The sequence below is a fragment of the Lepidochelys kempii genome, chromosome 3, assembly GCF_965140265.1.
Source record: "Lepidochelys kempii isolate rLepKem1 chromosome 3, rLepKem1.hap2, whole genome shotgun sequence".
NCBI lineage: Eukaryota > Metazoa > Chordata > Testudines > Cheloniidae > Lepidochelys > Lepidochelys kempii.
In genome coordinates this window covers 135,165,044-135,185,220 of record NC_133258.1, presented here as the reverse complement: position 1 = coordinate 135,185,220, position 20,177 = coordinate 135,165,044, and the positions used below count along the sequence as shown (strand labels likewise).

The 20,177-nt window shown below is 42.0% G+C and overlaps 1 protein-coding gene across 13 annotated transcripts in view; it reads right to left on the bottom strand.

The window, feature by feature from the left end:
* Nucleotides 1-20,177, bottom strand: part of ACTN2 (actinin alpha 2) — an 89,082-nt gene that overhangs the window by 42,374 nt on the left and 26,531 nt on the right. For 11 of the 13 annotated variants that reach the window (XM_073338220.1, XM_073338208.1, XM_073338211.1 and 8 more), the window contains exons 2-6: nucleotides 16,321-16,435; nucleotides 13,841-13,960; nucleotides 6,258-6,344; nucleotides 5,194-5,281; nucleotides 3,855-3,933 (exon numbers count right to left, since the gene is read on the bottom strand). In XM_073338220.1, the coding sequence (XP_073194321.1) occupies nucleotides 3,855-3,933; nucleotides 5,194-5,281; nucleotides 6,258-6,344; nucleotides 13,841-13,960; nucleotides 16,321-16,435 (489 nt within the window). Of the gene's footprint in view, nucleotides 1-1,576; nucleotides 1,656-3,854; nucleotides 3,934-5,193; nucleotides 5,282-6,257; nucleotides 6,345-13,840; nucleotides 13,961-16,320; nucleotides 16,436-20,177 lie in introns of all 13 variants that reach the window. The other 2 variants (XM_073338214.1, XM_073338210.1) reach the window with 1 other exon arrangement.

Below are 20,177 nucleotides of genomic sequence, written 5' to 3'. Positions count from 1 at the left end.
AGAAGCCGCTTCAGGCATAGGAACCTACTGAAATCTAAGCTACTGTTCAGAATGAGTAACACCTTTAGATCTTGGTTTGGATGTGACTTGTTTTTATTGTGCATGTACATATAACATGGCTTTCAGAGGTGCTGAGAACCTATAGCTCCTATGGATCAAGCCAATGGTTTCCTTTTTGTTTTTTGAAGAAAAAGGAAGGGGAACAATAAGTGAACCCCAAATCAGAAGTATACGTTCAATGTCTCAAATTATAGAGGATGATTACTGTTGGGCTTAGTGTCTCAAAATTAGGCAAGGGAATATGCTCCTTAGGCTGCCCTGATATCTCATATTGGAGTCTTAGGGTATGCCTACACTGCAAAGAAAAACTGGTGGCACCAAGCCTCAGAACCTGGCTCGGGTTAATGGGGCTCGGACTGCGGGGCTAAAAATAGCAGTCTAGATGTTCCCACATGGGCTGGAGCATGGGCTCTGAGACCCTCCCCCTCACCAGGTTTCAGAGCCCTGGCTCCAGCCCAAGCAAGAATGTCTATTTTTAGCCCTGCTGCCCAAGCCCTGTGAGACCAAGTCAATTGACCCAGCCTCTGTGACTCAGTGCTGCAGGTTTTACTTTGGAGACATACCCTCAGTGTTTCACATTAGGGTGAAAACACTCTTTGTGAGAGGTCTTGGTTTCTGAAAATGCCACTACTGGTGGAAGACCTTGTCTTGGGTAGAAGAGACACAGGTTCTCCCAGTAGATAGATCTGTTCCTTGCAGGCAGCATCCGGGTCTTGCGCTGGCATAAAAGTGCTATCCTAGAGAAGGGTCATGATGTCTCAAGTGGGCTTTTTTTTTTTTTTTTGGTTACATCAGTGAAAATAGTGAGATTTAACTCACAGTGATTATTCCAAGTTTCATAGAAGTCTGTACTTCACACATCTTCTGAGTATGAAGTATTTAATTTTCTGCATATTATGCATGTGTTTCCAAAACGTAAGTAATGTTCCCAGTGGTACCTCTTTCGAGCAAATATATATCATACTCATCACTCAATTTGAAAAATTATATGTTATGAAGGCTTTTGCCTGGCCTAAAGATTTTGGCTCATTTGTATATTATACACAATAGCTGCATTTTCTAACTTTACTATCAAGTGTATTTCATATAGTAGGTTATATCAGCTGCATCATTTCAATTAAAAGGCATTTAAAATTTGGCCAATATTTAAAATCTATGGAACTTTATTTGTGGATATATATATTTATGTACATGCAACACCATGTATATACAACATGGGTTAATGGCATGTACAAAAACTATGTTACAGATATGAAATATGTATAAAAACTAGACTAAATCTAAGTGAAACCTATTGACTAATTTGAGATACTTTTCTTATAGATGAGTGATAGACACCCCCCACTGGTATGTTCGTTGTATAATCAATGATTGATCAAAGCTCTGAAGATTTGGGAGAAGATTTGTTTAAAATTATAGTGAAGCCTGAGATGCTGGGAGATATCCATCACCCATACCATAAAATAAAGCTACAAACCACAGTAATTAAAAATCTCTGTTGCGGCTACAGAAATACCTCATCTAACTTGTCATAGTCAAGAAGATCAGGCCTGTGTCTATGGATAAGGGCACTGAGAGCAAGGCCATCCTTCCAGCTACGATAAGTCCACACAAGATGCATAGATGAGAAAAGAAAAGAAGGCATGCAGGAGAAACAGATATCATACCAAAAGAAAAAACACCAAGACAGTTGTTAAGACACCCAACAAGTAGCCAGTCAAACACAGCCAGGACAGGAAAAAAGCCCAATGTTACGATCATTCTGCACATGATTGACACGGCAGTCTCATCAAGGCACATTTGTTTGAGTTCTGTTCTATCTTCCCACCGCACACACAAAAATAAAATGGTTTTACTATGGAAGTTTTGTACACTGTGGTCAAGGTTTCAGCAGGCCTTCCAGAAAGTTAGCATCTGTTATGCATAAGTACCTTTAAATGCACAAACAGGTTGTCTGTTTACCTAGTAGGTATGTTTGTGCAGAAAATGGTGTGTGCGTAAAACTGGAGACCATGCTGGTGCTAGCTGACAATTTTGACATTTTGGTTTAGATTTGTAATTGGGATAGAATTGTTTTAGGAGCAGTGTAAAGAACAAATGGGGGGCAAACTGCTGTTGAAAATCATTAACCAAAAGTAAGATGAAATGCTAAATCCTCTTACTCACCTTAAGTAAGAAGAGTAGGACTGAGCTCAAAATTAATACTTTCCAAATGCCTTAGTGTTCAGATTAATACTTTATGAGTTTAAGTTAGCATTATAAATCGATTGACTATTTATTATTATGTGCCTCGCAGGCCCCAGCATAACTTTTTAATACTTATAAAACAGAACCAGCTTTATAAATCATTTCATTTTAGTTCTTTTTTTCTTCAAAGCGCTTTCCCATAACAGCCAATTCCTTTGTAGAATCTATTTACTATGGGGAGCAGGGAATGAAGAATCCGATCTATGACTTAACAATCTCTTTCACAAATGAGAAGTGTTTGGTAGCATCTAGCAAGTTAAGACAATGATGGGGTATGTTTACACTCCAATAAAGAACCCACTACACCAAGTCTCAGAGCCTGGATGAATTGACTTGGGCTCTCAGGGCTCAGGTTGCGGGGCTAACACTGCAATTTTTAGCCCTGCAGTCCAACCCAGCTGATCCAGGCCAGCCGCAAACATGTCATGGATCTTTTGGAGCACTGCACACATGCCCATGAAGTCTTCTCCCTGGCTGGCACTGAAGGAGACTTTTAGCTGTATTCTCATTTTAGAGCACAGGAAATTAACTGTAAATCCCCAAAACTGGGATGAAACAACTCTATTCCTCTTTCTTTTCTAGCATTGTTCATCTGTTACAATCTGGCAAATCTGAGGTATGTGCTTGCCCCTCATCCTCACACCCCCTAAAATAGTTATTCATGACCCCGATAGATGAGATTTTTAATGTTTTTTCTTTTGAAGACTTTCTAAACTAGTAAAGCCACCAATTTCAACAGCAACACAGTCAGACCCCATTTGCGCCCTCTGTTCTGCTACGATCAGACCCATTGTGAGAATAACGTACTCCCCTTGTCTGTAACCTAGTGACGTTAGGGCACCATTAGGTTTATGCTTGTAGGGGACATTGGTGGAATTCTGTTAAAAACAAAGTAACAAGAAATTAATATTTTCTTTGTGAACTTTAATTTGTAAGTCTTGTTATTTCCTGCTAGAGGTAATTTATTACCCAGACCCAAGGGCAGAGCAAATTAGCTTTGCAGGACCCCCTGTGGCATGGGGCCCCTGGCAATTGCCCTGCTTGCTACCCCCCTAACGCTGGCCCTGGCTTTTATATGCAGGAAAACAGGTGTTGTGGCACAGGTGGGCCGTGGAATTTTTCTAGCATGTTGGAGGGAGGCTCAGAAAGAAAAAGGTTGAGAACCCCTGCGCTACTGCTTTGCGCTTACATTTACACCTATGCAAAGTGGGTGTAAACACCGCCACCAGCATGAGGGGGGAATTCGGTTCTATTAGGATTTCACACCCACTTTGCACTGGTATAAATGAGTTCCCAAGATGCAAAGCAGTGGAGAATCAGGCCAAGCGTATGTAATGTTAGCTGCTGAAGTGGGGCAGGGGGAGGTGGAAGGGGGGAGGAAAAGGAGGGAGTGTCCTTCTTCCTCAGAATCAGTTTTGTCAGGAGCCTGGCAAACCAGTCAGAGTTAGTAAGCACTTCTCAGCTCATCCTTAAGGAAACATGCTAAGCAAATAGGAAGTGAACCAGATCACTGCAGATCAGCATGCTGTGGCACCCAGACTGATGACCTTATTTAGCTTGGAGTAGTCAATAAGATCAGGTCGGTGTCTGTGGATAAGTGCACAGAGTGCAAGGCCGTCTTTCCAGCTTTACAACAAACAATAGAAAATAAAATGGAAAAATAAGTTAATACAATCATTACATTGGACAGTTTGACCCTCACTTAATGTTTTGCTATATGCATGAAGGCCCATGTTGCATCCAGATAATTAAATCTCATGGGTCCACCCTCACTGTGTGGTTCTGTTAGTAGACTGTGTACTCACTCTTCTATAATCCATATATTCCTGATCGCCCTACAGGGGTCTTTACACAGTGTATGTTATGTAAAATGCGTCCTGAGTAGAAACTGGTTAGCTTCTGTGATGCTCCAGGACACAAAAGGATACAGGTTCTGCTTTCAATGCATGTGCATAACCCTCCAAATATATTTATGGTCACACGCATATCAAGGGCCAAATGAACCCCTGAAGATTCGGCTAACAGAACATGCTTGTCCAAGAGTCTTTTTCAATGTCACTTATATCATGCAATTATAACACCACAACTGGGCTTTTCTCAACGGAACATACAGTGGCAGCAGAAAAAAAAGCTTAATTTATTTAAACACTTTCTATGTATTATGGGTCTCATTCTGAATGTTGCTGAGCACCTGCACTTCCCCCTGTCTTCAGTGGAAGTTTCAGATGCTCAGTACTTCTCAGGATCAGACCTTATAACAATGATCCTGGAGACAATAATGGAGCCATCACTTACATCCATTTAGGGATCATGTCAAAACTAATTTACAGACATAGGCCCTGATCCTGCAAGATACTCCATTCTGATGGACCAATTGGACTCTGCATGGGCACAAGGATCAACTTGTGTACAGCAATTTGTAGGATTGGATACTACACAAGACATTTGTAATACTAAAAGCTTTAAGAGGTTCTGTTAACCTGACTTCAAAATGTACAAGCAAAGACAATTCCCAGATAAAGATTCAATACAAGTGTTACACATAAAAACTTCTGTCATCCAAAAGGTAAAATTCAAACAATATAAGCATCTATTATTTTAAGAAAACATTTTCCCTAACCAAAGATACATGCAATAATAAAATAGTCTGGAACATACTCCGTAAACCAAGAACTGAAGATAGCATAATCTATACTTTGAATATAAACTTGAACTTATGCCAGGGTTCTGCCGGTAAAAACTTTTTTTCCCATACATTGAATGAGCCAGTATATACCAGTTTAAACATTAAGGGCCAAATAATGCTCTTAGTTACATGTACACAACTGGGAGCAGAATCTGATGCAAAACACTTGTATTTTATCCCTTGAAATAATGTGATCTTACCTAAGATGGAAGTTCTGAATGTTCACATTTCTGTAAGGAGCAGTTTTCCTTTGACACCACAGCAGCAGACCTTCTTTGGCTGAAGTCTCTGTAAAGGACATCAGAGAGAAAAAGAAAGAATGAAAAGGAGCTCAGGTAGACTACTCCCTATTATTTTAAATAACATTCACAAGCTGGAACTTGTTACTATCTGCTGGGGGGGGGGGGGGACTGTGCAATAGATGTTGATGGTCTCAGTTCGTTTCCCCGGGGTTAGCTGTCAATGTCACAAAATTGCCACCACCACCACCACAACTGGCCCCCTTGTTGGCAGTCTCAACACATAAATCAAGGACTAAATAGACCCTAGAGACTGATCTTCATCTCAACACTAGAGGTGGTTCCTCCAGGTCTATCATGACACTCCTGGCAGGGCAGTGTGGGAAGCTTGCACTACCACTGCTTATACATTACATCCTTCCTGTGGAAACTAGAGATTAGTTTCTAGAATTGTCAGTGACACTTTTCACAATTTAAAACTGATTTAAGTAGAGAGGCATTTGACCAACAATACAGTACAGCCAACACGTGAAAATGTCCTTCATACAAACTGCAAGACACCTTCCAGAGTTGAATACAATTACTTAGGGACAGTAAAACAAAACAAAAAAACACTAAAGCAGTAGAAGAAATTAAGAGGTACAGAGAAAGAAAAAAACATATGTACTCAGATCAGATTTGCAAAGAGGTGGAGAAGTGGACAGATACAGGATGCTTGCTCCAGAAAGCAGGAAGTTCAGAGAGCTGGCGAAAGTGTACAGTGAAGAGGCAAAGATTAAGCTATGGCTTGATGTGTGGAAACAGCAGAATTCGACCTAACACTGTAGTGTAGACCAGGCCTGGATTGCATATGGAAGCTAGCAGATCAGCAAGCTCAGGCAGACAATCTTGTAAATCGTATGTTGTACCACTACACAGTGATCCAGTAATCTGACAAAAATAGATTTTTTACTTAATTTTAACGTCAACTCAAATTGACGTGCTTTGCCCTAACTATTTTAAGATAGCCAGGGGTATATTCTTACCTTCTACTGAAATGTCCTGAATAGCAAAGCGAAGGATGATGGTCCATATCATACCCAGGGTCATTTTCACATTGCCATCAACAATTTCTAGGGTAAAAAAGGGAAACCAGAATTCACAAAGTACAGTTTGCAATGTGTCCTCTTACTTTCATCCTGCACATCTGTTATACTGCAAGTTTCGTAATTCTTAACCTATACAGAATTTCTTCTAGTTGGATTTTCAACAAGCTCATGGTTCTGCTCAGGCTAATTAAGCTTGAAAATTACTTACAGCTAAGGTCACCACTTCCATACTAAAGTGCTTTATTCAATTGATTCTGATTTTCTCAAATTTTCACCATTCAGACTGACTTTTCTCTGTTTAGTCGCTACCTAAGGAAAAAATATTTCTCTGAAGGCTTGTCTACACTTAACAATTAATCTGGAATAAATTAGTGTGTGAATTTAAAGAGGATTAACTGTTCCCGAGTAACTCCATGTGTTCACACTCTTAGGCCATGTGTCTACACTTACCCATAGATCGGCGCTGCTGCAAGGGTGTCAATTTAGCAGGTCTAGTGAAGACCCGCTAAATTGATGGCAGAGAGCTCTGTAGTCAACTCCAGTACTCCACCAGAAAGAGTAAGGTAAGTTGACGGGAGAGCGTCTTCCATCAACGCAGCACGGTGCAGACACTGCAGTAAGTTGACCTAAGCTACATCGACTCCAGTTACGTTATTCACGTAACTGGAGTAGCATAACTTGGGTCAACTTACTGCAGTAGTGTAGACAAGGCCTTATTCTGCACTCTTACTCCAGAATAAGAGCATCCACACATGGAGTTAATCAGGAATAGCTATTGCAGAATAGCTATCGAGGTAGATAAGCACTAAAGTTTGAGCAAAATCAGTCTTGCTGTTTTCAAATACAAAGCAAGTGAACAAACAATTTTTTGCAAATTTTTAACAGCTCTCATGCATTAGTGGTGTACAAACTTGAAATCTGATTTAGAGAGGGGGGTAAATTTCTTTAAGTGCCTAAATGACTTAGGAGCCGAAGTTCCATTTTCAAACATGACTTTGGCATTTTGGAGCCTAAGTTCCATAGATGTTTCAATAAGACTTAGGCACCCTAGTGCCTAAGTCCCTTCTGGAAATGGGACTTCAATTCCTAAGTTTTAGACAGGTTTGAAAATTTTACCCATTGTCCTTAGGTAGGGTCAGATTTTCAAAACTGGTCAACAGCCAGCAGCACCCACTGAGGACAATGAAAGCTGTTTGTTGCTGAGCACTTGGCCATAGGTTACATGTGCACCTTTTGGTTGTCTGATGAAAATTCAATTTGATTTGGCCAAGTTACAAGGAATTTTTTTAAAAGTACTTTGTGTATGTACACTGATGTGTTACTAATGATAAACGTTCAGCTATCTTTTAAGTCATATTCTTCTAAATATATACTGACAATGCCCGCATGCACATAAGTAATTTGAATGGCATTTTTTATCCCTGTGGTTTGAAAGTGATTCAAGACACCAATTCTATTTGCAACCCAATCAGGATTTTCTCCCCCTTTCCATGGAGTTTGTGGAAGTAACTCCCAAGGTACTGGAAACCCCAGCACAGTGACATTGTAACAGGAGCAGCAGAAGGTCCTCAATAGTGGGGGGATCACCAGCGCCCGAACCAAGGCCCCAGCCTTGTGCCGTCCCTTCTCCTGGAGGCCCCGCCCTCCACTCACTCCTCTCCGACCCCTCCCCCGCGTCCCTCGCCCTTGCGGCCAGTAAAAAGTGAAAGAGCACCGCCCTCCCACTTTTAAAAGAGGGGAGGCCGTGGGCCCCTAGATTCCCCTGTTCTGGTGCCCCTTCATTGTAACATTTATTTTTATAGTGCAATAATCAGTGTTAAAAAGATAACTGTTTTTTTATTTTTCCTCTTCACTCTTAGGGGGTTCCAACTAATTTTTCCAAGATTTACATCCCTCTTCTCAGGACTCCATGTGCCACTGCTACCACCGTTGTATAGGCCTTGGAGGATCATGGCCCTCCTGAAGTTTACCATGAATTATACCAAAACTGAACTTTCTTAATCAATCAGAGGCGATTGAATCGTAACTGGTGCATATCTCAGTTGTTTTTTCCTCACATACGCATTTCCTTGCACTTTGATTGGTTGTGGATGTTGATGTACGAATCACTATACAGTCATTTCTCAAACTGTACAATAGCTGGATTGCAATACTCATGGAGCATGCTGACTGTCAGCCAATTAGTGTATTTGCATAATCGCTGCGTCCCAGATCTGCAAAAGTATTTAGGCTCCTAACTTCCATTGAAACCAATGGAAGTCAGGAGCCTATAAACAATTTTGTGGCTCTGGGCCTGTGTGATTATTTCATAACAGCTACACGACAAATATACAAATCTTTCTATTCTGACTGGCTACTACAATCCCGCTGTTCCCAGGGCTCCAGACAGAACTTTCAAATTATTTGTCAGCAATAAAGTAGATGTGTCAGTTCCTCAGTCTCCTTAGCCAAAACATTGTATGAAAGAGCCAAAACATATCTGACATACATAGAAAAAATACCAAAAAGCAAGGAGAACAAAACTGCTAAACTGCTGAAAGTAATTAAAGCATACTTTGATTCATTCCTTTCTCCCTCCTCTACAGGCCATCAGGGATATTATCCCCAGAATAACTCTCATATCTGTAACAAGGAGTCCGGTGGCACCTTAAAGACTAACAGATTTATTTGAGCATAAGCTTTCGTAGGTAAAAACCTCACTTCTTCAGATGCATATCTGTGTTTTCATTGCCTGTTTGCTTTGAGAGAACTGCAGCCCCTACCTTTCAATTCACTCAAAACCCATCATAAGCTAAACTACATCCACAATTATTCTGGGGAGAAGAAGATGGAGAAGGGATAAAAATTTGGGGGGCGGGAGGAGGTTGACTGAAGGCCCAAAATGTTTTTTTGTTGTTTTCCTATTTTACTTAGTTGTTTGTCTTTCAGCAGATTCAGCAGCCCACTTTGTTTTTTGAAATTTTTTTCTTCTCATCTAACAAACAACTCCTTGGAGGTCCTTCCTATTAATGATCTTCTGTACTACCAGTCTCCTCAATTTCTCAGTTTATTCAACCCAGGATACAAAAAAAAGCACCTTCAATTTATTTGATTTTTTTTTTCTTTAAACCCACTGTGACGCATGGCTAGAAAGCGTTAAAACATCCTGCAAAATAAATAACCCTCATAAGACGTGGGGAGAACATGATTGTGTTTTTGTGTATTTACATATGTATGAGTAGGGTGGACCATGCAGTCCCTGTCTATGCTGTATTCTGATAATTCAGAGGTGAAAAGAATATCCTATCACCGCTAAATCCAGGGTTGTGAGTTCAATCCTTGAGGGGGCCATTTAGAGATCTGGGACAAAAAAAAAGAAAGAAAGAAAGAAAGAAAGAAAGAAATTGGGGATTGGTCCTGCTTTAAGCAGGGGGTTGGACTAGATGACCTCCTGAGGTCCCTTCCGACCCTGATATTCTATGATTCTATGATATCTCGGTATTCATCTCACTTTGAAATATACTGTGAATGGTGGAGGAACAAGCAAATGGCCTTATGTTAATTTGTATAGCGAAGTACCGGTGATGGACCTCTTTCAAAGTCATGCTAATTACCTTTTGAACTCCCAACTTGTCAAAAGACATGAAAATGTATAAAAGATCCTTGGGTCCTGATTCTGTCATCTCGATCTGTGTATGCTTCATCAGGGGACGTTTGAGTTGCAAGACTGAGGTCCCAGTTATGCTGGTATGCCCTGAATATGACATTTGGACATTGGACTATAACCTATGAACTATTTCTGAAAGAACTCTTTGCAACTACAAAGCTCACCATCTATGCTATGAATCTGCACCTCAGTGAATTGAACTCATGTCTGTATGTATATTGATCTTTTAACCACACTCTCTCTCTTTTGTTTTTTAACAAAGTTTAGTTTAGTTTAATAAAAATTTGCTATAGTGTGTATTTCGGTAAGGTCTGAAACTTTCATTAACCTGGGAGGTAATGTGGTAACCTGGGAGGTAAACCTTTGGGATTGGTAGAACCTTTTCTTTTACATGATGAAATAAGATTTACAGAAATTTTCATCATATTTGACATGGATACCTAGATGGAGGCCTGAGGCTGGATCACTTTAAGGGAACTGTATTGTTTGGACTTCTGAGTAACCAGTAAGGTAATAAAGAAGCTGTTTTATGCTGGCTTGGTAAATCTAAGTATTGGAATATTCACCAGCTTTTTGGGGTTTGGCTGCCCCATTCTTTTCAGGTCACCCTAATTGAGTGACCAGAGCTGGCTCCCCACAAGGACCCTGGTCACACCCACCCAAAAAACAAACAAACAAAAAAAACTAACAAAAACCAGTGATTGGCCATTTCCTGGGCTATGAACACCACACATTTACTGAATAGAGACAACTCATAAATACATTAAATAGAATTTTGCACTAGAGCTGCACAGGACTAGTGGTTTAATCTTTATTCTGGGCCTCTGGTTTAAATCACAGTTGGTGGCACTAGGTTCACTACAGACTCTTCATTGCTCAGTGTCAGAAAATTACACATGATCCTCAACAGATGTAGAGACAATGACTTCACATTTTGGAAATTAAAACATATCCCAAAAATGTTTATGAAAGATTAGGTGATTTATAGCCACCAGTAGCCACAGCTGAAACACCATTTGGCCTGTTTTAATTTATATGTTCCTCTTTGTGTCAAAATAAATATTATATTATTATTATTATTATAATAAATAATAATGATAATGATAATACTTGGCTTTTCTTTTGTACCTTCCACCCAATAATCTAAAAAGCTTCCAAACATTAATGAATCAAGCTTTGTAACTATTATCTCCAATTTTACAGATGAGGAATGTGAAGCACAAAAGTTAAGCGACTTGCCCAACGTTACACAAGAAGTCTGCGACAAAGCTGGGAACGAAACCTAGAACTCTTGACTCCTCAGCCCGGACCTGCTTCTCATTTACATTAAGGCCCAATTAACCTTTCTGTGCTTCAGTTTTCCCATCTGTAAAACAGGGCTGATACTTTACCTCACAGGGGTCTTGTAAGGATAAATTCATTCATTCATTCATGTTTGAGATCTTCATGTGGAAAACAGTATATACAGGGGCCAATATCTTTAAAAATGGGTACTTAGGAGCCTAGCGTTAAGTCCATACTTAGAGACCTCAATAAGTGACCTGATTTTCAGAAGTGTTGTGCACCCAGCAGCTCCCACAAATCAATGAGAGATCCCTGGGGGCTTCTTTAAGTGCCTAATTATGGATTTAGGAGCCTAACATTAAGCACCTAGAAAATCTTGGTCAGTATGTATAAAATATTATCAGGTAGAGTAAGCAACCGTCAGCAGAGCTCTTCACCTCAGCCAGTGAATTTAAGATTCCCATGTGACAGTGAAAAGCACTACTCACCAGACCATTTGTTTAATCCATTTTAATTCTAATTTTGGCCAGTTGGTTCAGTATTTCTATACCAGCTCTGCAAACAGTCTGCCTTACACTTGATTTCTATTTCCACATGTAAATTGGCTCTTCAATGCCCTCTGCTGTCCATAGAATACAATATTGCTCTCAGAATAGCACAAGTATAAAGTATACCGGAGGGGGGAAGGGGGAGCACTTTTTTTTTTTATTTCTGCTACATAGTTTGTCCGCCTTGCTCTCCTTGTTCTATTCAGTAGCTGAAGAACAGCAAAACATTAATTAAAGCAGCACTTTGATATTAGCTTTGATTTTGGGAGAGACTGCGCAAACCACAAATACCCAAAGACGAACAATTAAAATCAATATTTTAAAGACAGCTACACACACACGTAAGCACCCAGGCAGTTCAGTCTAATCTAAGTCAGAGTAGAGTCCACCAAAAACTCAGCTTTGACACATCTGTTCTCTGGTGATGCTGGAAATCTGAACCTAGATCTGGATCTGAATTTGGCAAATGATACCTGTTTATAACGGACTAAATGAACACCCGCAGCTCTGAAACACCAACCCAAACCTTAACTATACCTGTGAACAGTGGCACCAATTCAGATATTTCTTTGGTGGGGGAGGAATTCCAGTGTCCCACACACACATACACACACACACTGGCAGGGACCGCTTTCCAGTCCCTGCTTATCTCCCTTCCCCCCCGACAGGGACCCCAGGTGTCCTTGTCTCTGACCCACATAGTGTATGAGCCAGTGCCACCATGAGTCAAGTTCTTGATGGACTCTCCGGGGCTCTGTCGTACAGGAACAGTTTCCCTATATACCCAGTTGCAATACCATTTGGCCCAGCTGCTCCTCCATATAAATGGAGGGGCGGCTGGACCAAATCTGAATAATGCTCCAGCAGCAGCCATACCGATTTAGTATAGGACCATGGCTTAAAAGTGGTCAGGCCATAGCTCACCCCCCACCAGCTACATGGCCCTATGGAACTTTGAGCAAGTGCAAAAACCTTAGGGGAAACATTTGCCCCCCACAAACTTCACCTAAGTGGCACTATTGCCTCTGAAGCCATGAAGGTTGTTCTCCCACTCACTCCTACCTAAATATCCTTCCTCCCTCTAATCCAGTTACCCTCCCCCTCTCACTCAGCCCCCTGAGGTTAAGGGTTGGAGGCTGGAGTAAGGATAAAAACATGGGGATGGGGCAATTAGATCAAGGGTGGGAACCATGAAACAATCTAATTTAGATAGCACAAATCACTGTAATGTCTAGATGCTGAATGGGAAGCTCCATGGGAAGCTGCATTTGGCAAATCCCATCTGCTGTGAGATCCTGCATATTTCAACCATCAAATTATGTTTCTCAAAATCCAACCAGCCAATCACGTATTTTAATGTAACTACAGTGACTATTTGGAGCAGAACAACAAAATAATCATGTCACATCTAGTTCCACTTCATTTTGGGTTCAGTATCCAACCAGCTCCAGCCACCACTTTTTCCATTGTCCACTCTTTTAACTGCATCTAGAATGTTGAACCTTGGTCTTAAAAATGTAGTAACCGTGTACAGTCACCGTAGTAACAATTGGGAATAGGTCTCAACTCCCAAGCAATTTTATCAAAAGAAGTCCGCTATACATTATACTCACTAAAGAGATAAACAAAGACCCAGGGCTGTATGAGGTACATTCTAGACTCCTATCTGATTTCTAAAGTTACTGGTTTTTAATAGCATGTTGGAATAAAAGAAGGCACTGAAAGAACCAAATGTTGTCCTAATCTTTAAGAAAAGGAATGGGCAAATGCCAAGAAATTATAGACCATTAAACCTAACTATGTAGAGAAGCAAATTCTAGAATCATCAAGCCCTTCCACAACCCACATCTCCCCACACCCAAAATCTTTCCAATTCTTGTCTTCCCACATCTGCAGAGAAGCCATCAAGATGCATCAGGGGCCTTGGCCTTCCATGGCCAAGGAGGCACCAGGACAAATTTGGCCCCTGATCTCTGCTGTCTAGCTTCTTTGGGATATGTATGCCTATAGACCAAGGCCTATTGTCAAGTGTTTCCACATACCTTCTGCACCAATTGACACAAGTTTCACTCCTTTGCTGGCAATATAATCCAGGGCTTTGTTGACATTAGCAATTTTATGGAAGCGCATTTTTCCTCTGTCTGGTTTTGGTAGTCTTTCCCCTGTAGTACAACAAGTTGAATGCAATTATTCTTACAGGCACCTGGCAACAGACACACCAGTGACTAGAAAACTCAGATAGAATGTATGCAGTACATTTTCTAAAAGCTAACAGTTATTCTGGAGGTATTTTTCTGAAAGAATGTCAAGTGCCTTTGAACAAACCCACAAAAAAGCAAAGAAGTTTCTTACCTTGATCTTCCGGTACAGCAGTGAAACCTGAATAAAATTTGATGTTTGCCCAAACATAAGAGGTATATAAATGGATACACTTTTCATATTTTATTGTGCTGTTAGTGTCTGCTTTATAGTTGAAAGAAAGTAAAAAGGAAGTGAACAGGCCCTTCCTCATAGCTCATCATCCTTTCCTTCCTGATTACAAGGGAAGGAAATCATATAAATCAGACAGCCATGTCATCCCTTTCTGTGTAAAATCTCCCCAAACCCATGGCATTTGAAGAGCTGCTGTCGGACAGTAGGATTGGCAGAGATGCACAAGAGGGAAGAGGAGTATCCTGGAAAAAATGCAGAATCTGAGAATCGGTGTGGTTAAATGGGAACAAATCCCAGACGTCAGGACCCTGTGGGCATCCCTGCCACCTCTGGACTTATCCCAACCTCATCCATCACTGTCAGAGCCATGCTGCCACCGTCTGGTACCAAGGGCTGCATGACTATGTCTTCTCAAATGGTCAAGAGAGTAACTATATGTGAATAAATCCCCCCTACACAAATTCAAAGCGTTCCACAAAAAAACATGACTTAGAAATGCTCCTTCCCTTGATCCTTTCCCTTTATCATCCAATATGCCCCTCATAACCATCCCTCTTCACAGGGGCATCGTCAGGTAATCACAGTCTGCTGGTGACTGCTCCCCACCTTTGAATGGCAGAGGAAATAGATGATTTAGCTGGTTTGCATAAATAAGTCAATAGGAGCTGTTCAGTGCTCAGAAGTTTTGAAGATCAGACCACTAATTATTTAAGGCAGGGGTAGGCAACCTATGGCACGTGTGCCAAAGGTGGCCCACCAGCTGATTTTCAGTGGCACTCACACTGCCTGGGTCCTGGCCACCAGTCCGGCGGGCTCTGCATTTTAATTTAATTTTAAATGAAACTTCTTAAATATTTTAAAAACCTTATTTACTTTACATAGAACAATAGTTTAGTTATATATTATAGACTTATAGAAAGAGACCTTCTAAAAACATTACAATGTATTACTGGCATGCGAAACATGAAATTAGAGTGAATAAAATGAAGACTCGGCACACCACTTCTGAAAGGTTGCCGACCCCTGATTTAAGGTCTCTAAATATGGATTTCTGAGCCTGATTTTAGGCACCAACTTTTGAAAAGCTTGCTTAATAATTAAAAAAAGAAAAGAAAAAGTTTGGAGTACTCATACTAAGGGGTTAAAAACTGACTAAAATTGTTAAAAAATAAATTTGTGACCTCCACATGCAGAGGAAAAGTAAACTCTTAGTTGCAGGGCCTAAGGACCCTGCAGGTTTTATGTCTCTCCAACAGCAGTTTGTGATATCACCCAAAGCCAAATGGTTCAGACAGCTGCAGTCATAGTATGGCTTTGGGACATCATCAGCTCAGAAGCACAGAACCTTTATTTTAAAATGTATTCATCTGTAACTCTTTAAGCTCACTCATGCACTGCCGATCTTTAACAGTTTTCATTCTTTTAAGAGAGTATTTCACTCATTTTTTTCCTACTGATGACACCCTGAGGCAGGCTAAGAAAAAAACTTTTTTTTTTTTAATTGCCCAGTCCAAGGATAACCAGGATCTCAGATCTGGTTGTTCAACAAGAAGCTGTGGTTATTTCAAAGGTTTTTATTTATTCATTTTCTGGTTTTGTTCTGTGGGAACTAGGCAGGTACACAATTTCCAGTAGGAATATGCAGGAGGGGGACACAAATGTGCACACAATTCCCAATTGTGTGCAGTGGGATTCAGAACTAGAGGAATGGAGGCAGAAAAGGAATTTAGCAAAGCAGTAAGTGCTTGGTGGACAAATCATCCATTTCCTTTACTATTCAAAAATATTTACAAAGAAACTGAGGTGAGAGACCACTTTTTATTTTCAGCCTCAGATCAGATGCAATGGTCCATCAATTTGCTCAGGATTCTTAAATACAGGTCAGCAGCTCCTCCAATGGACAGTGAACAGATCACTTGTTGGACTGGAGTTTTGCTGTCCCATGCAACTGGAAAACAAGATTGCTCCTAACCCTCCTCAAGGTCGAGGATTAACTTCTGTTATAGTTTTGCACTACAAAATCTCTACGAGGTTCTAAAGTCAGGGGTGGTGTTTACTAAATGCATTAGACATTTTGTTTCTAACAAACCTGAAATGACTTCCAAGAGGAGCATCAGTTTAAGGCCATTCCTGAAGTCATCTTCGATGTTCTCAATCTGTGTGCCTGCTTTCCTGAGGTGGGAATTGCACCAAGCTGTAAAGGTCTATAACAGCAGAAGGAAAACAAAATACTTGTCACCATGGCATCTTTCAAAGCAACTGCTGAACCATCTGAGTGAGCAAACAATGCAGATGAGATTGTCAAGGCTGCCTGGGACTTCTAGTAATATTGATAAGAAACAAAATGCCTTTTTAAACACAGACTTTTTGAAAAAGAAATACAGCCCAGTCTCTTGGAAGCTTTACAATGAGCCATGCACAGTCATTACAGAATCTGCACGACGTCTGTATTTCAATATGACCTGATCCTTCATGGATTTTTTTTTAATTTGGTTTCCTCCTTGTATGAACTTCCAGATTGTGACCACAACTTGGTGAAACACCCAAGTGCAGAGATGGAAGTTTTCATGGTTAAATTTATCATAAAAGACAACATACAACAAGAGTATCTTTCTTTTTCTCTTTCTCTCTGTAAAACCACTGAGCCTGATTATTTTGTCCAGTTCTCATTGCTAAGGCAGCGCCAGCCTAGACCAGACCTTACTAACCCCCAGTTTTGAGAAATGCTGTTGAGCCTACCTTCAGCATGGTCTCAGCAGGGGTTTCAGTCCTTGGACAGCTACCAGGGTGGGTTGGGCCAGTGGCTGAAACAATGTTCCTTTCTTTTCCAACATTTCAGCAAGCACCCTCCCTTCCCTCAGCCCCTCCCTCCTGCTCCTCCCTCCTGCTCCAGTCAGAAAGGACTTGAGAGGAAGGAGCACTCTTGGCGGGGGGGTGGGGGGAGAAAGGAGGAGGCAGGGACTCAGCCACTGGTGAAGCCATGGCAGCTGCTGAAAAGAAAAGACTCTGAGGTACTTGTGGCATGGCAGGACAGGGTGAGTGAGAGCTGATGAGCGGGTGGAGACAAACCGGTGGCTTCCCTGGGGGAAACAAGTAGGGCCCTACTATATTTACAGTCCATTTCACAGTCATAGGATTTTAAAAATTGTAAATTTTCATGATTTCAGCTATTTAAATTTGAATGAGGTTGTAACTATAGGGGTCCTGACCCAAAAGGAGGTTGTGGGGGGGGTGACCAGGTTATTGTAGGGGGGGTTGCGGTACTGCCACCCTTACTTCTGTGCTGCTGCTGGCAGCGGTGCTTCCTTCACAGCTGGGTGGCCGGAGAGCGGTGGCCTCTGGCCAAGCACCCAGCTCTGAAGGCAGAGCCGCTGCCAGCAGCAGCGCAGAAGTAAGGGTGGCATGGTATGGTATTGCCACCCTTACTTCTGCGCTGCTCCCTTCAGAGCTGGGCCCTTGGTCAGCAGCTGCCACTCTCTGGCCATCCAGCTCTGAAGGGAGCAGTGCAGAAGTAAGGATAGCAATACTGAGACCCCCCCTACAATTACTTTCTGACCCCCTTTTTGGCTGGGACCTCCAGTTTGAGAGCCACTGGTCTCCTCCGCGAAATCGGTATAGCACAGGGTAGAAGTACACAAAAGACTAGATTTCACAGTCCATGACGCAATTTTCACGGCCGCAAATTTGGTAGGGCCCTAGAAATGAGGGAGTGTATGGAAACAGATGTGTCCAGAGTTAAAGTAAGGGGGAGAGGAGAACATGTGGGAGCGCAGCTCTCTGCCTCCTGTGGTAAAAGCAGACCGGAGCGCTCCTCCTCCCCCGGCTTGAGGAAGCAGTGATTCTCTGAAGCTCCTACTCCATGGCTAATTAAATGGGCACTCTGCTCCCCTTCTGTGTCCAGCTACTGAAATCACTGGCGATGGCTATGGGGCAGAGGTGATGGATTTGGGGGATCTGTGCAATCAAATGCCCACTTTAGAAATATATAAATTTTATGTAAATTATGCACAAACAAAAATACCTCTTCAGACTTTTCATTCAGCCCATGGAGGCAGATCTAGCCTTTTGCATTTTGGGCCTGTGGGCGCAGAATTGACTCATCATTAATGTTTGTTATTGTATTTTCAGGGGACTCTCTGTGAGACCAAAAAAAAGCCTATTTGAATGTTTAAAATTGTTTAATAAAATCTGAGTTGCGGTTCTATTTTTACATCCTAGAATGCTACTGTGGCCCTTGAGGTGTCAGGATGAGTGGGGTGACTGGGATGAGCCAAGAGCAGCCAAGAATTGCCTCTGCTGCTTTCAGCCCTGCATGCAGCCAACAGGTAAGTGGCTTGTGAGGTGACAAAACCAGGGCTGTGGGCTGTGTGCAGTTCTGGTCTCCCATGTTTAGGAAGGATGAATTCAAACTGGAACAGGTACAGAGAAGGGCTACTAGGATGATCTGAGGAATGGAAAACCTGTCTTCTGAAAGCTTGGCTTGTGTAGCCTAACCAAAAGAAGGCTGAGGGGAGATAGGATTGCTCTCTGTAAATATATCAGAGGGATAATACCAGCGAGGGAGAGGAATTATTTAAGCTCAGTACCAATGTGGACACAAGGACAAATGGATATAAACTGGCCACCAGGAAGTTTAGACTTGAAATTAGACGAAGGTTTCTAACCATCAGAGGAGTGAAGTTCTGGAACAGCCTTCCAAGGGGAGCAGTGGGGACAAAAGACCTGTCTGGCTTCAAGACTGAGCTTGATAAGTTTATGGAGGGGATGGTATGATGGGATAGCCTAATTTTGGCAATTAATTGGTCTTTGACTATTAGCAGTAAATATTCCCAATGGCCTGTGATGGGATGTTAGATGGAGTGGGATCTGAGTTACTACAGAGAATTCTTTCCTGGCTGTCTGGCTGGTGAGTCTTGCCCACATGCTCAGGGTTTAGCTGATTGCCATATTTGGGGTCGGGAAGGAATTTTCCTCCAGGGCAGATTGGCAGAGGCCCTGGGGGGTTTTCACCTTTCTCTGCAGCGTGGGGCACGGGTCACTTGCTGGAGGATTCTCTGCACCTTGAAGTCTTTAAACTGTGATTTGAGGACTTCAATAGCTCAGACATAGGTTAGGGTTTGTTACAGGAGTGGGTGGGTGAGATTCTGTGACCTGCCTTGTGCAGGAGGTCAGACTATATGATCATAATGGTCCCTTCTGACCTTGAAGTCTATGACTCTATATATGAATTGCACTGCAGGGACTAACTTTACCATTGCAGCTGCAGCATTTGCAGTTCCTACACACAGTGGCACGGCAGCAGTGCAGAAAAACATGACTGTGGATGCAACTGTGCCTAGACTGGCACTGAGCAAGTGCAGACGGGACTGTGGTGTGCGTGCCTGTGCATTGTTGGAAAAATGTGTCGGGTTGGGGGGGGAACATTGTAGCAACTTGTATGGACTTGGAGGAAGGAGCCCAGGTTGCAGAGGAGAAGAGTCTGGAGAAAGCACCAGGAAGTCAGTCTATGTGCATATGGCTAGAATGTTAGCTGTAGCATCTATGTACATAGTTCTCTTAATAAAGAGCCAGTTGAATTTTACAAGCATGGAATCTTGGGTGTTATTACCCAGCATATGAAAGAGACACAAGGTGTTTTACAGGCCTGGTAGGGTGCTGCAACACCCAAATGCTAGTGTTGACAAGCCTTAAGAGCTATATTATGGCTTTCAGGCAGAGCTCTGCACTGGGAGCAGTGTACTACACTACACAAACGAGGGCTGTCAAAGGCTGTCCTATCAGATTCAGACACAGTGCCCCCCGCCCCACCCCACCCCCGATCGCCACTGCTTCACCTTCCACAAAAGTGCTGTGTGCTCTCCATGTTATGTGAAGCCCTATATGCTGCTTGTGAGGGAGCAAGGCCACGGTCCCATACCCACCTGGGCCCTCTCACTTTGGCTTGCT